The sequence below is a fragment of the Lycium ferocissimum genome, chromosome 5 (assembly GCF_029784015.1).
Source record: "Lycium ferocissimum isolate CSIRO_LF1 chromosome 5, AGI_CSIRO_Lferr_CH_V1, whole genome shotgun sequence".
In the NCBI taxonomy this organism is placed as follows: Eukaryota; Viridiplantae; Streptophyta; class Magnoliopsida; order Solanales; family Solanaceae; genus Lycium; species Lycium ferocissimum.
The window spans coordinates 70,153,820-70,170,045 of NC_081346.1; the positions used below are offsets into that span (position 1 = coordinate 70,153,820).

Consider the following 16,226-nt stretch of genomic DNA (forward strand, 5'->3'; position numbering starts at 1 on the left):
AGTACCCCTTGGCTCGCTGAGCGAGCTCCCCCCTCGCTCTGGGCCTCGCCTCGCCTCGCGAGCTCCAGGGCCAGCTTAAACTTGTCTTTGGCCCTCGCTCAGCGAGCTCCGAGCTCGTTTTGGTGCCTGCCGTGCGCGCTTCGATAAAATGGGCATAACTTTTTGTACAGAGCTCTGTTTGTGCTCCACAATATATCGTTGGAAAGGATTTCAAAGGGCTACAACTTTCATGTTTTAAGTTTTCTCAAATACCTAACAGATTTTCACGAAATTAGGATAGAAAACAGACCTTCCATAAACTTAGTCGATTCTATCGAATGTTATGCACCTCACTATCCGTCTTGATTCCAAAACAACTATTTCCACCCAAACTCATCCCGTTGGGACTTCATATGGCCAAAATGCCACGCTAACACTCATTTAACACATTCATACCTAATTTGGATATATGGAATGTTACAAGTTGATCATTGATACCTCACCAACTTTGAATTTTTAACATGAAAAAGGAGGAAATAGAAAGAATAAAGTGGGCATTAATATGTCCTTTAATTAAAACCTCCAATAGAGATAATTTAAACATGGAGGAGCTTTCGGGTAAAATTCACATATAGCCATCTTCTAGTCCCTATGATCGGAAAATAGCCAATTTTTGGTTAGGTGGAACTCTATTACATTATCCTGGAGTTGTACTTGTGGAATTTGAAACTTCATGATAGTGATTATTTTACAATGACAGAACACAAAAAGTGATCAGTGAGTGCTATTTCTACCGCCTACGGATCTTTCACCTTTAAGGACATATTTTGTTGTTTATCTATCGTAAAAGATCGCGCACTATTGTATCAAATTAATTGGATCATGACAACTAATTGAAAACATAACGACTTAGATATTCGATTTTTTTCCCTTACTTTGATTAGATAATTTGGGGGTAATCTTTATATTTGATTTTATTTTATTTGATACAATGGAAAAGATTTAATTAATTTTTTTTTATAGATGTATCCAAATGACAGATATCAGAATAAAATCTAACTCATTAGAATCCCAAAGTTACGGATTAGAATCTGTGGTTATTAACGAGGGCCGGCCCCATAAATTTCCTTTTGTAGACCATGTTAGGCTATCTGAATGGTTACGTACAATCATCATAATTGAAGATAAAAAAAGGAATCTTAGCAAGGTAAAAATCATTTCTAATCTTTACTTTACACCTCATTAGTTTTGAATCTCCATAGTATAAAAGCACTACAGTAAAAAATATCACAGTGAATATATTTCTTGATTTTGATCATTAATATGGAGATTTCCTTAGCCCTTTTGAAATAAACTATACATTAAGCATCATCCTAATACCAAAAAAGAGACTAAAAAATGTCTGAAAAATGTCTCTTAATGACATCTCTAGCAATTCTTGCTTGTCATCCAAGTTCTACAATTAGATGCTTCAAGCCAAATCCAAGTTCAACTAATTCTCCAAAAAGAGAAAAAAATCCTTCAAATCCACTTGAAAACAAAGGGATTTCAAAATCAAGAAAGAGGTTAAATTTCAAATCTTGTTCCAACATTTGTGACTCTCCAAGATTGAATGTGCACAAACCGCTTAAGCTCTTAGACGAGATTGTTGAAGGGAATCCTTCAAAAACCATAGTGGAAGCGATTTTTCGCTCGGGATGGAAGCATGGAGTTGGATACAAAATTGAAAAAATCTTGAAAGTGAATCATAGCGAAAAGATTAGTGAAAATTTTGAAGAATGCAAGAAGATGGTGACGAATTCAAGATCCACGAGAAGTTCAAGTAAAAGACAAGTAGAGAGAGTTTTCTACTATGGTGCAACGGTTACTTGTTCGTTAGGCCTTGACAAGTCTCCAAGAATTTGTAGCACGAAAACATGTGGTGCGTGCAAAATCATAGGCCAATATTATGGAATTCATGAGAAAACTAATTGGTTTGAATCATTTTCTACTAGTAGTTGGAGTGCACATAGAAAAGTTGTTAAGCAATTTGGAGATGGAGTTTCAAAGAAGGCTATTATAGTTTCAAGGGTGATTGGAAAATTGAGAGGAGAAAACAATGGAGAGGTTATTATTTTGAATCCAAGGGCTATATTGCCTTGCTTTGTTATCATATATAGCTTTTCTTAATATATATAAAGACCAAAAGTATGACACATGACTTGTAACCTATGTTGCAGAGACTTTTTAAAAATGTTGATTGGTGTGTGTTGGATTCTCCAAAAATAGTGCATTTTTTTAATGATCCAACACGAATACGGAGAATTCAAACGACATAAGTTTCAACCGTTTTCTTCATTTTAGAATTGTTCTTTTCTTTCCATACATTCTATGACTGTGCAATTCAGTGTGTGAATGTTCAATTCTAATTAGAGTCGATGTGTAACTCGTAACTTACACGCAACGACAGATTCAGAATTTTAAGTTAATGAGTTCAACTTTTGTTACCTTTAAGCTTTTTGTTTAGAGTTGATCGATTTATGAGTGATCATTTGTTCTATTTTGAAACTGTGAAAATTGTTACCTGTACACTTTTTGTTCAGTAGGGACCATTTAAAATGTATTTAGAGATCAGATAAGTGAGCATTTTAGAATTTACGTAATTGTAAACCTTATTTCGCACTTACTACTTCCATTAGGAAACTTACCTAGTTGGCCGCTCCGTCAAAAATATTTAGTCTTTAGTCAAAATATTATGCATATGAAGAAATTGCACGACTTGTCCTTAAAATGCGCTGGCCTATAATTTTTACCCTTTAGCAATTGAAAAGTTCTTTTAAGGGCAAAATTCATACTGGGCATAACTTGTGAATATTATGATGCAAAAATATAAATTAATGCCCAATGAAAAAATTAATTATTATGAAGGACAATAACTAAAGACCAGCACAAAATAAGGTCATAAGTGTCAATGAACCATATCATATGTAGGCTATCTTTTTAAGAATGCGGCTATTTCTAAACATTCTAAATATAACCAAAAATTTGTAAATCAATGTTCAGGTACTTCATTTTTTTGCGCGGAGTGCCCTTCGGACTTTGTATCTGTTAAATGAACCAAAAAAAAAATTTTAAAAAATTTAAAAAAAAAATTCGCGGCAAGTTTAATTTCGCGCTATCTTGGGACCAGACTTTGAGTCTTTAACTCTAAACTCCAAAAGTTAGCTCATGAAACAAGGGTTATCCTTATCTATGATCATAGAAAAATTATAATTTGTGACACACGACTTAGAAGAGTTCAAACATGAGCATGATTTAGTCATCATCAGTGAGCCACAAAACTATGATCATAGAAAAATTATAATTTGTGACACACGACTTAGAAGAGTTCAAACATGAGCATGATTTAGTCATCATCAGTGAGCCACAAAACAGGCCAACAGAAGTCCATCTTTCCGTATTATTCGAGGATATGAAAGAACTTTATGTTGTCTGGTTGATGGATTCCACAGAATGCAATTACATTATAATTCCCACTATTAGCCACAGGAAGTTAATGCAAATCGATAGGTCTTTCAATCATCAAATATACTACCGACTTCCCACACTTATCAAACATCACCGAACTTCAACGCTTATCCCATGGGAGTGTACATAAGAACTCTGTGCCTCTGTGGCGACGGCCAAAGTGAACCTTTCAAACATAGAATTACACAAACCTTTCTGAGAAAGAGAGAGACTTAAAAATCTTCATACCAATTCATAATGTTTCTTTCATCTAAGCACATATATGAATTTTTCTTCAGGCAGGAAAGTGAAACTCTGCTCACATACCCTTCTAAGCATGTGAAAGTCTCTGGTCTTTCAGATTTTCAACTTCAATTATTTATACCAACTATGTATGAATAGTTGAATACAAAGCCAAATGCAAGAAGAGAAGCTTTCTTCAAGAAACTCTGGGTCCTTTCTTTTAACAGTAAAATCAATATGATAAATATCTCTTTCTGAATAAAAGTTAACTGTGCAACTCTAAATGACACAAGGAATATCAAAATTTTGCAAAAGAAATTCTGTTGCAGCAACAGATATGCTCCTTGAGTACACAACAACAACATACCCAGTGAAATCCCACAATGTGGAGTCCTTGAACAGTATGTCAAAAAAAAATATAGAACTGTTGCATCGATTTTTATCACTGAGGGGAAAAGTACCTAACAGAGATGCTTTCAATTCCAACACCGTACTCAAATTTCAAAAACTAAGTACCCCCTTAAATGCCGCCTTTATTCTCCCACTGTAAGCCCAACGTAGTCTTTCTTTTGATCAGCCTCGGCTAAAAGAATGAAACCCAGGCCACGTGATCTTCCAAGCAATAATACAGCTATTGGAGTCATTCTTCATCTGTAAGATACTGCAAGAGCCAAGAAGGATGTTTAATCATAACTAGAGCTTGTGGCAACATTTTTAGACGTGAATAGAGCCACTCACCTCAAGAAATGCCAAGAAGTTTCTTATATGATAAATATCCATTTTAACTATATCATGTAATCATGTTTCTTGACATTAGTTTGTCTCCAAGCAATGTAACTTTCCAGCAGTCCACTTGTAGCATAAATACAGAAAGCTTTTTTGGTACAACTGCAATTCAGATAAGCAATAAGATGAGAACAAGACAGTGAAAAAGACAAGTATTAACAAGAACTTCTGCATTCTTGCCCCATCCCCTTTTCCTAAATCGAAAAGAGAAAGAGAAGCTATGTTGCTCGGACTCTTCAAAAATGTCACCGAGTGCGTATAGGATCATCCAAAAGTAGTGCATTTTGGAGGATCCGACATGACAGACAGCATTTTTAGAGAGTCCGAGCAACATAGAAGAAAAGTAGTTTTTTCTTAGCTTGGTTCAAGATTTTCACATAAGAGGTCGAAGTTAGCTGCTGGATTATGATTCAAGCGTTATATTCCAATATAGCCTACTAAGAAAATGCTCATTCATTAAAAACAGTAACTGACGGATTAAAGGTTACTGCTCCATATCAATGTATAGTAGACACTCTTGAGGATGGATGCAGCCGAGTTTTGGAACTATAGACTTAGCAAGCCTCTGAAATGTCTATAACATACTAAGAACCAGCTTATCTATACAATATTTTGCAGAATATAAACCAAAGTACAAAACAAGGTGTATCAAGTAAAAGTTCCAGGTTGCAATGACAGCATGGGTGACAACTCACAAGTCACAGCTTAATGAAAAGAGAAAGAACTAAGAAAGTTGAAATAAGCAAGCTGATTTCTGAAAATCAGAATGCCTTTTTGAGCAAGAGACAAATAGCAGATGCAGCACTGCTGGTTATCGAGTGCATTGATTACTACTGTAAAAAGAAATTACAAGGAATTATGTTCAAATTAGATTTGGAAAAGGCTTATGATCATGTCAGCTGGCATTGTTTGCTGAAGTTGCTGGAAAAGATGAACTTTGGAGACTGGTGGATTCAATGGATAAAATTTTGTGTTTCCACTAATAAGTTTTCTGTTCTTATTAATGGTAGTCCAGTAGGTTATTTTAGCTCCCAAAGAGGCCTGAGGCAAGGGGACCCTCTTTCTCCTATCTGTTTCTTTTAGTTATGGAGGCGCTAAGTCAGATGATTAATACTACTGTGAGGAGTGGATGGATGGAAGGCTTTAAACTGGAGGGTCGCTCCGGAAATTGTATAGAAGTTTCTCATAGTCTTTATGCTGATGATACACTGTTGATGTGTGGGGCTGAAATAGAACAAGAGCTACACTCGAGGGTGGTGGTGGTGGTGTTGGCATTTGAAGCTGTTACTGGATTGAAAATCAACCTGACGAAGAGCTCAATGTTTTCTTTGAATGTTGAAACTGATGTAAATGTGCTGGCAGGCTAATATCATGGGCTGCAAAGTTGAAAAGTTTCCTACCAGTTACTTGGGATTACCTTTAGGTGCAAAATTCAAAGACGAATCCGTATGGAATGGAGTGATAGAGAAGTGTGAAAAGAAGTTGGTTCTTTGGAAGCAACAATACTTATCTTTTGGGGGCAGATTGACATTGGTAAATAGTGTCCTCGATGGCATCCCAACATATCTAATGTCTCTGATTCCTATTCCAGCCAGTCTTGAGAAAAAAGTGGATAAAATCAGAAGGCAACGCAGAAAGGAGGAAATTTCATTTAGTAAAGTGGAGCATCGTGACAAAACATAAAAAGGAAAGGGGTCTGGGAATTAGAAATCTCAGAGCTCAAAATCAAAGCTTGTTATGTAAATGGCTATGGAGGTTAAATGATGGGATAAAAGTTCATGGAAAGAAGTGGTAGAGGTGATTTATGGAAAAGAGGGTTTTTGGGCACCTAAAGCAGTAAAGACTCCATATGGAGTTGCTGTTTGGAGACAGATTTCCACTCTATGGGGGAATTCAACAAGTACGTTGTTTTAAGGATCAGGAATGGAAAAAAGATTAGCCTTTGGGAAGATAATTGGGATAGTTGTGGTTTGCTGAAAAATCAATTTCCCAATTTGTACAGATTGGCATATAATCCAGAAGTCCTCTTAGCAGATATATTTACTAATTCAGGATGGAACTTATCTCTTTGACAGAGAAATGCAAGAAGTTGATTTATTTATTCAGAAGATGCAATCAGTTGTGTTAGTCCCAAATAGAGAAGATAGCCAAATCTGGGAAGCGAGTAAAAAGGGTTCTTTTACTGTCAGATCTTTCTATAAAATTCTAAATTCCTCTCAGCCAGTGCACAGACAAAATTGGCCTTGGAGGATGATCTGGAAGACCACAGTCCCAACAAAAGTTGCCTTCTTTGGTTGGCTTGTGTCTCATGAAGCATGTCTAACACTAGAAAATCTGAAGAGAAGGGGTTGGAAAATGAGCAGCAGATGCTACTTGTGTGGAAAAGCTAGCAAATCGGTGAATCATATTTTTGTGCATTGTGAATTTACCCAGCAGGTGTGGTCCATGTTCATTGCTAACTTTGGCATTCATTGGACAAGTCCAATGACATTCAGAGGTGTGTTACAGTGTTGGGAAGCTGCATGTCCAGATGCATCCCTAAAGAAGATATGGAGCGCCATTCCTCTTAGCATAGCTTGGACTATATGGATAGAAAGGAATAAGAGGTGCTTCAACGGCAAAAAGCAGCAGTTGCAGCCTGTGAAATATAGTTGTATGCACAACGTGTACTATTGGAAAGATGGAAATGTTGTGATGAATTTAGATGACATGCTAGACTACTTAGGTTTCTAATGTAATCTAGCCTGCATTTTCTTTGTACTTTCGCAGTATCATCTTGATACTGCTTTTGAATAAAACTTTACCTTATCAAACAAAAAAAAAAAAAAAATTGAAATAAGGATAAGGTTGGAGAGAGTATTTACCAAATGAGCCTACACTGAGGTATAGTTCCCAGAAGGAGAGTCGGAAAGGATCATTATTCCCCAAAGATTTCTTTTAGAACAATAGCAAAACGGCTAAGGTGCCAATTTCCTTTGGATTCAAAGTTGAAATATGATCTTTTAAAGCTAAGAAATTGGATGGCATGAGTAGAAATGAAAACTAACAAAAATTGAAAATAATGCCTCACTTAGTGGTAAAATTCATTGGTCATCAAGGAGAGTGGCACCAGCAAAAATCACTCAACCAAGAAAGCAAAAGGAAATAAAAATAAAAAAAAAATTAAAAAAAAATAAAAAAAGAGAGAAGCAAGCAAGCATCATAATCTGTTCTATTTCTGGCATCAGGGCTAGTGAAAGTAGATTGCAATGGACATATATTTGCTACTTATAGGCTCCTATAGCTATCAATGAAACTCTAAGTTGAACAGGACAAACCTTGGAATTTGTTGTCTTCTGTGATTATTCTAAATGTTTCTACGGTCTCACGAATCATGATACCACGTACACCAATTAAGCCTGCTATTTTGCACTGAACAACTGCAACAAATAAATGCCACAATGTTTCAGAAACAAAGATGTTATATTATCTGTGAGCATGGGCCACTGTGCAAGAGATAAACACTGTGAAAATTTTCTCTGTCAAAGTTCAATTCTTCAGGCTTTAGATATCGATAACTGCTTCTCGCAATTTAGCTCATCACAAAGAATGCTTAGGTCCTTGTAAAACATTAATGACAGGACAGAATCAGCGAGTAATAATATAGCCTTTCCTTGTAATAGTTTTGAAGGGTCTACCTAAAAGAGTTAAAAAGGAGATGCGTTTTATACTTAACCTAGAATTAGTGCACCATGTAAGTCTGCATTAAGGAGACATTGTGATAACTGATTTTTCCTGCAAGGCCAATACTGCAGGTGAGAGAGACATACAAATTGTTTAGTTGGATCACCAGAGAAAAAGCTTCTTTTTTAAAAAATTGAACCATAAAAAAATAAAAATAAAAGCGAGGAAACAAAAAGCCAACCCAATATTTTTCAGGAGTTTTGTTACGTAGTCTTTCCACTTATCGTGCATTGGCTTGAAGATGTTATAGCTGCAGAAAAATCCACATAAGAGAGTCACGTACACACATTACATTAAAAAGGAAAAAAGAACAGAAAAGAGGGGGGGTTGAGGGAGGAACACCTAACCTATAAAAGAACAAAGCTTAGCAGGGAACTTAACTAGTCAAAATAAGAACAACATGCATATAAAAAGTTGTAAGAATATAATATCCATGAGGTATCATCAACTGTAAGTATCTAGGAATATTTGGCTCTATGTGACCCCACAGTACGCAAGGCCCACAAAAGTACAATCTTTCACTGCTGAACAAGGTGAAGCGTCTAAAAAGTAGCTCTGTCCCTAGAAACCTAGATGAAAAATATAGCTAAAAGTCAAATAAGTAGACAGCTGAATTTAAATCTTACCTTATCAAAAAAAAAAGTAGACAGCTGAATTTGTTCACTTAGCAATTGAATTTTATGCAGAAGAACCACATGGTGTAAGATATCCATTTTGGGATTTGACATTCTAGATAAGCAATATGTATTGTAATCAACATAAGGGAGAAGTAATAGCAGCCTATTCATCTTTTGTCCTCAGCAGATCAAATGATATGGAGGCCATGAGATTTTTTTTTAGCTCATTACACAATATGTAATATTGCTACTCGTAAATACTCACAGCACCTTCTGGTTGTGGGTCATTCAATAAAATACCTTTAACGCTAAATAAAAGAATAATTACCACAGCCGATAGAAGAGACAGATATCACATGCCACATGAGATTCAGTGTAGCCATTAATCTCTTAATCAAGACCATCACATGAAAAGGTAATCTTACCGAGAATAATTCACACCAGTTTTTTTAGACGAAAAATAAATTGTGTAAATTATTCTCTGTAAGATGACCTTTTCATGTGATCGCTCTTGTTAAGAGAAACAAAAAAATCTTTAAATATATATATATTTTTTTTAATAACAAAAGTTCACCATATTAAAATAAATAAATAATCACACCACAATTAAATCTGCAAACCACCATGAGACTTCAAAGTTCAAAGTTCAACTTCCAAAATAGTCAGACTCATCTAGTCAAACAGAAGAAAAAATGAACCGCAGTACACTGTAGTAAGTTCGAAAACTACATATAATTCCTCACTAAGAAGGGCAGAAAGTTTTAAAAAGGCAAGCTAAAACTCTTTTACTCAAAAAAGTAGACGCAACTCACTTATGGAATTCTTGAGGCAAATCCAATGATCCCAACTTCTTATGTTGCTTTATGGACATATGTCTCTTAGATCTCTTTGACTGTCTCTCCATAGCCCGAATACGAGCTCCAGTAGCAATGCTGCTTTTTTGTACAACATTATCAAGAAGAATCCAGTTATCAACTTTCACATTTTTTGACCCCTGCATATATTTCTGGGCTGAATCACCATGTTGGAGAAGATCATGCAAAATATCGTTAACAGTCGTGTCTTTACCAGGAATCTGCAACAAAGGGGATGAGTAATAGAGAAGCTATTAATTAATAGAGCACATTCTTGAAGCATTATTTTGTTCACGTGTATTCTTACCTCAGTATTAATTTTCAGGAGATTCTCGTCTACTGAATGGGAGAGCTTGAGGTATGCTGGATTATTCAATTCAACATCTATGTAGCAGGATGAAATTTAGCATCCTAGATTAGTCTCATGTTTAGATAAGAATGCAAGAGAAGCATATAGAAGAAAGGTTGTACCTTGAGCAGATGTATGGCCAGAAAAAGATAAATAGCCTACAAATAAACCAGAAAAATGTTTGAATGAAGATAAATCAAAAGAGAGAATCACAAGAATGAAATCAAGACAGAACCACATTAAAATGTTTAACTCACGTTCCTGGAAAATGGCAACTGTGTTACACAGTTTTTGGATGCCAAAAGTTAACTACAGATATGAAAGAGAATAAAAAGAAGGAAAACCAAAGGGTTTGGCACTGAACTGAACTTAGGATTTTGAAACCTTCTAGACAGACTACAGATTCACTCTAGACTCCATCGCACCTGATCCCATTGAGGATCATCTCATTGAGGATCTGGTGCAGAGAGAAAGAGAGCAATGGCATTGGCATTCGATGAGTTTGGTACGCCATTCTTAATTATCAAGGAACAAGAACCGAAAGCTAGATTAAGAGGCCTTGATGCACAAAAAGCCATCATTTTCGCTGGAAAAGACATAGCTCACCTTCTCCCACTTCTCTTGGTCCTAAGGGCATGGGCAAGACGCTTCAGAATCAGAAATGATTGCAAAACCATCTTGGAGCAGATGAATGTTGACAGTCAGATTGCAAAATTGATGGTGCAGTTGTCACAAAGTCAACATTATGAAATGGTGATGGAACTACTGGAGTAGCTTTCATGGGCTCATGGCTAGGGCACTTCTAGAACAAGCAGAGAAGTTGTTGGAACGTGGTATACACCCTATTCGAATGACACAAGGATATGAAATGGCTCAAGGATAGCAGTTAGGCATTTGGGCCATATCGAACAGAAGTTTGAATTTGATGTGAATGAGTTTGAGCATTGATTCAAACCTGCATGACTAGTTGACTACTTAGTCATCTAAGATTGCAAACAGATGCAACCGTAGCATGGCTGAGATTGCTGGCAAAGCAGTTATAGCTGTTGCAGATTTAGAGAGGACGGACGTTAATTTGGACTTAATCAAAGTTGAGGAAAAAGTTGGTGGGAGGATAGACAGCTAATTTATGGAATTGTAGTTGACAAAGATATGACTAATCTTCAGATGCAAAAGCAAAATGAGGATGCCGTTTTGACTTGTCCTGTTGAACCTCCAAAAACCAAAGATAAAGCATAAGGTTGACATTGATACCGTGGAAAATTTTCAAACTTTACGCCAACATGAGCAGCAGTACTTTGATGACATGGTTCAGAAAGGCAAGGAGGTTGGTGCCACTTTAGGTATTTGCCAGTGGGATTTTGATGACAAAGCAAGCTACTTACTAATGCATAGAAATTTCCTGCTGTTAGATGGGTAGGTGGTGTGGAGTTGGAGCCAATGTTGCTCGGACTCTTTAGAAATGTCGATGAGAGTGTGTCGGATGCTCCAGAAGTAGTGCAATTTTGAATAATCCGACATGGGTGCGGCAACATTTTTGGAGAGTCCGAGCAACATAGGTTGGAGCTGATAGCAATTGCTACGGGTGGGCGAATTGTGCAGAGGTTTCAAGAGTTGACCATTAAAAGCTTGTCAGGACAGAAAGACATATATTACACATTGTGCAAATTCAAGGCTGTGACAATATTTATCCGTGGTGGCAACAAGATGATGACAATGGAGACAAAACATAGTATCCATGATGCTTTGTGTGTGGCTAGAAATCTTATTCGCAACAATTCTATTGTATATAGTGGTGGTTCAGCAGTGATCTTCTACTCAATTGCTGTGGAAGCAACAGTTGATAAAGACCCAGGAGTTGAGCAGTATACTATCAGGGCATTTGCAGATGCTTTGGTTTTATCCCAATGGCACTTGCTGAGAATAGTGGTCTCAAACCCATTGAAATTCTATATGCTGTTATATCTCAGCATATTAAGGAAAACAATTCTTGTTGTGGAATAGAATGCAATGATCTTGGCACAAATAACACGAGCGAACAAAATGTCTTTAACACACTGATTGGGGAGCAATAGAAGAGTTTTCTTGCAGCTCAGGTTTTAAGATTAATCTAAAGATTGAGGATGTCATTAGTCCATATGGTTATTGATGTTAAGTATGCAATTGCAAAGTTTTGCTTTTCCTAAGAGAAGGTAAATATACTACCTTTGGCAATGCCACTCCACGCAGTTTTGGTTTCTATATCTGAAATTTGGTCAGAACTTTGGTGGTTTACCAATTGGTGTGATTTTTGGATTTAACATATTGGTTTGGTTGATCATCGGTGCCTTGACACAATTTGCTCTATCAAAAGCTTATTTTCTATCTCGGAGGGACTTTACCCCTTTAAAAGAATCCAACAAAACAAATTCCCTCATTTTGTTTTTCTGCCATAGAAAAACACAAACTAACACAATATCTTCTGCACACAAAAATATGTTTTCTTCTCCACGTATGATTTTCTGGCAGTTACACAGTGAATCATAATGCAATTGCAACTACTTTCTTTTGAAACACCAGTTCCAATTACATTTAGAATTTAAAGACGCAGCTCCAATCAATGAGAAAGAACTAAACATAGGTAATTGCAAGTCTGTTTCTTTCTTTTTTAAAATAGGACATCAAGGTCAACATCAGCAAGCTGTTCTGGTGTTGGATTTCACTACTGAAGACAACTAATGTAGGCTCTGAGGAAAATCTGGAAGCACACTAGGTTGAGTTTGAATAAGTTGAAGTGAATGACTGACACTAAGATTAGGAAGTGATACACTGACGAACGGTAGCAATACAGTGAGCAGATGAAGAGGATTTTAATCAAACACAAATGCAATTTTCTAAACTGTTGCAACCAAAATCGGTTCCTGAAAACCCTCACTACTTTTCCTCTTTCTTTTCCTTCCCTCACTTTATCCATCTATATAAATATGAGAATATCATTTTCTTTAGTAATTAAAGTTCATCCTATAAAATCAAACACACCAAATAGTAAGAGATAATACTAGCATTAACTGAGAAGAAAGATCAAAACCAGTTTTAGCTAATCTCGGATAAATACGCATCAATCACTGCTAACGTTAAACCTAGAGCATAGTAAGTTCAAGGTGAACCCAAACAAATTAGTTGCTCACATTAAAACTGAAATTTTTTTTAACAACCAACACAAAAGTGAACATAATTCCACCTAATCCGCAGAGCATAGTAAGTTCAAAGTCGGGGTAAAGATTATTTGCACTAAGTTCATGCCCAGGCATAAAACATAATTATGAAGAATCCTACTACTGATATACTCCCTCTGTCCCAATTTATGCGGCAACTTTTCGTTTCCCCATATACAAACTACATGAACTTTGACCAACATTTTATGACGTATTTTTTCACTAAATTGGTATGAGAAAAGTTAAAATTGCAGTACTTTTCACCTAGTTTTCAAATACATAAAATTTTAATTTTAAAATATTAAGCTAATCTAATCTAATTCAGCTTCAAAGTTTAGTCAAATTGACTCTCGAGAAGCGAAAAGTGACACATAAATCGGGACAGAGGGAGTACATAGAACGAGTATAGAGGATTCATGTAGCTAACCGCAACGAATTTGAAATTGATGCATAGTTGATTGATAAATAAGGTTGACCAGTTTAGGAGTCAAACAGCTATTTCTTTGACTGCAATTAATATTTTTTTATGTAGTTTTCAAATATGTAAATTTTATTCTAAAATACTCGAAGAATCTATATGTTTAAAATTAAGTCAAACAAAAAGTTATTTGACTCCAAATTGGTCAACCTTCAGACAAATTGGAACAGAGGAAAAGGTAAAAATATGAACCTTTTTTGGATGACGTGGCAGTAGAAGTTGCAATTGATTTGAGAGGTGAAGGTGAAGAATTGATAGTCTGAGGAGTAAGTTTAACGTTGTTTTGAACAGGTGTTTTTGTTGTTGTAGTAACAGTGAATTTCTTGTTTTTGTGTTGTTGTTGATGAACTTCAGCTTTTGCTTGAGCAAATCTTCGTTCTAATGCTTCCATTGTTCGTTTCTTTTGTTGTTCAGCCATTGTTACGGTTGCCATTGTTGTGCCCCAAAAACTGCTCGAGCTTTATATTTGGTTATAATAATGGTAACAACTGAAAATCAAGTAAATTATGGTGTTAGTTGATACGAGAATGTTTGGGTTTGGGTTGATTATACTATAAATGGGGCCAAGGTATAAGCCCAATAATTCTTGTACAATTTGCACGTTTGTACCTATTTTGTGCTGGCCTTTAATTTTCGTCCCTCGTAATAAAACACCTTTTGCATCATAATATTTTATAAGTAATGCTCTGTATGACTTTTTCATTTGAACTTATGATTCGCTAGGCATGAGTTTGATTATTAAAGACAAAGTTAAATACTGCCAGCAACTTTCACTTGTTAGGAGAGGGGCTGAAAAGAGCTCTTTGTATAGGCTGGGTTTTCGGAAACGCACAATTTCTTCAGTTGAATTTTACCAAATATATTTAAGTTATAATCAAATATTTTCAAAGTACTTTAACTTGTAACCAATTTTTAACTTGGCGCTAATTTTCCGCTTTTTCGTCTTCTTGCAATGTGTTCGTTCAAAGATCCCTATAGTGCAAGTAGGGGTGGGCGTTCGGTATTCGATTCGGTATTTTTAAAGTTCGGATCCGATAATTCGGTCATTGGTAATTAAAAGTAGATACCAAATACCAAACTTTCAAACTTCGATTCGGTTATTCGGTAATCGCTAAATCAAACTTTGATTCGGTACGGTATTCGGTAATACCCTATTAAAGTCGAAATCCACAGTAATACCCCTAACAGTGGATGCAAAAATGCACTTCATTGTACCTAGCTAAATGCAAAAATGCTTTCAAGCACCAGACTTATGCAAGGACTGATCGAACCGAATGACTAATATATATAAACATTAAAAGATTACCTAAATGAGTAAAGATTTACAAGAGCAATGGAGGAATATAGTACTTTGAAATTGTAAAAGTGAGAATTGGAGGGACAACTGACAAGAGCTTTTGTATCTGTGGTAGGTCGATTAGGGATTTTAATTTTTAGGTTATTAGGTGTGAAGTGAGTTTAGGTCGATCAGGGATTTTTTTAGGTGTGATTCGTGTGAAGTGAACTGATGGGTAGGCCTATTGGCTATTGGGCTGGACTAGTAATTATGTAATTTAATACAATGGGCTTATATTGGTATTTATTTAGGAAAATTTCTTTGAATAACTACTTCTAAACTTTATTTATTAATAATAATTTTATTTTATTTATTTTTTTAGTAATTTTAAATTAATTTCAAAATTACCGGTTATAGAATCGATCTACAAGCGTCTACGTATTTCCTACTAAACTTTCTGTATGTTCCCAATAACTAACTCCCATTATCTTTTCAAATTAATTTCTCTCCCATCTTCAATATTGTCAACCGTATTATACGGCCATTATCTATCATCATTATTAGCACGATTCTATCTTCCTTAATCGTTACCCACACGGTGTAGGTAACGAATAAAGGAGGACAACGAGTAAAATAAGAAGAACATGGATGTCTTGATCAACGGGAAAGTTTACAAATTCGAAAACCGGTTGGGTAAGGGAATTGGGGTTGAGGGAGCCAATTCGGATGACAAAGTCCCATTAAACTAGATGGATTGCTCAAGTGCTCCATGTCAATTTTTGCTTTAAAAGCCCAACTTGTTGCAATCTACGGAAGACACTAAAAGAGTCGAAGCTCGAGTTGGCACATGTAGGATAGAGAAAATTAAGGGCATGATAAAGGAGAATTGTTCTCAAAGATGTTAATTTTTCTTCTTCTTGGATTTTGGTGAATACGTAGTTAGGTGTGGAAGTTGTAGAAACACCATTGATGAGAGTTGTGGAGCTTCACGCCCACCAAGTGTTTGATAAAATGTTTCAGTATATTTCAGTGTATTATTTCACTATATTTCACTGTATTTATCATTTTTTTTTTATTTTTTTTTGTGTAGAACCTATTTTTGCTCCACTTTATTTTCACGATTTTTGTATTTCACTGTATCTCAATGTAATTCTGCATTTTGTATTTCTAATTTATGAAATAGTTTCTAATATATTTCGTTGTATTTCAATGTATTTCTAATTTAAAACGATTTACGATAT

At 35.7% G+C, this 16,226-nt stretch overlaps 2 protein-coding genes and 1 pseudogene across 2 annotated transcripts; 2 read left to right on the forward strand and 1 right to left on the reverse strand.

Annotated features, from left to right (window-relative positions):
- Window positions 1-1,377: 1,377 nt before the first annotated feature.
- On the forward strand, window positions 1,378-2,148 carry LOC132057989 (uncharacterized). The gene has a single exon (XM_059450563.1). The coding sequence runs from the start codon at window positions 1,378-1,380 to the stop codon at window positions 2,146-2,148; it is 771 nt and encodes a 256-aa protein (XP_059306546.1).
- A 1,774-nt stretch (window positions 2,149-3,922) lies between these two features.
- LOC132057252 (ribonuclease MRP protein subunit POP4) lies at window positions 3,923-15,174 on the reverse strand. The gene is made up of 10 exons (XM_059449761.1): window positions 15,060-15,174; window positions 13,902-14,158; window positions 10,160-10,195; window positions 9,996-10,072; window positions 9,647-9,909; window positions 8,399-8,467; window positions 8,210-8,268; window positions 7,812-7,913; window positions 4,447-4,596; window positions 3,923-4,369 (listed from the first exon to the last, which is right to left on the reverse strand). Exons 2-9 carry the CDS (start codon window positions 14,140-14,142, stop codon window positions 4,499-4,501), a joined length of 945 nt encoding a protein of 314 aa, XP_059305744.1. The 5' UTR covers window positions 14,143-14,158; window positions 15,060-15,174; the 3' UTR covers window positions 3,923-4,369; window positions 4,447-4,498.
- On the forward strand, window positions 10,518-12,186 carry LOC132057253 (T-complex protein 1 subunit epsilon-like; annotated as a pseudogene).
- Window positions 15,175-16,226: the final 1,052 nt, after the last annotated feature.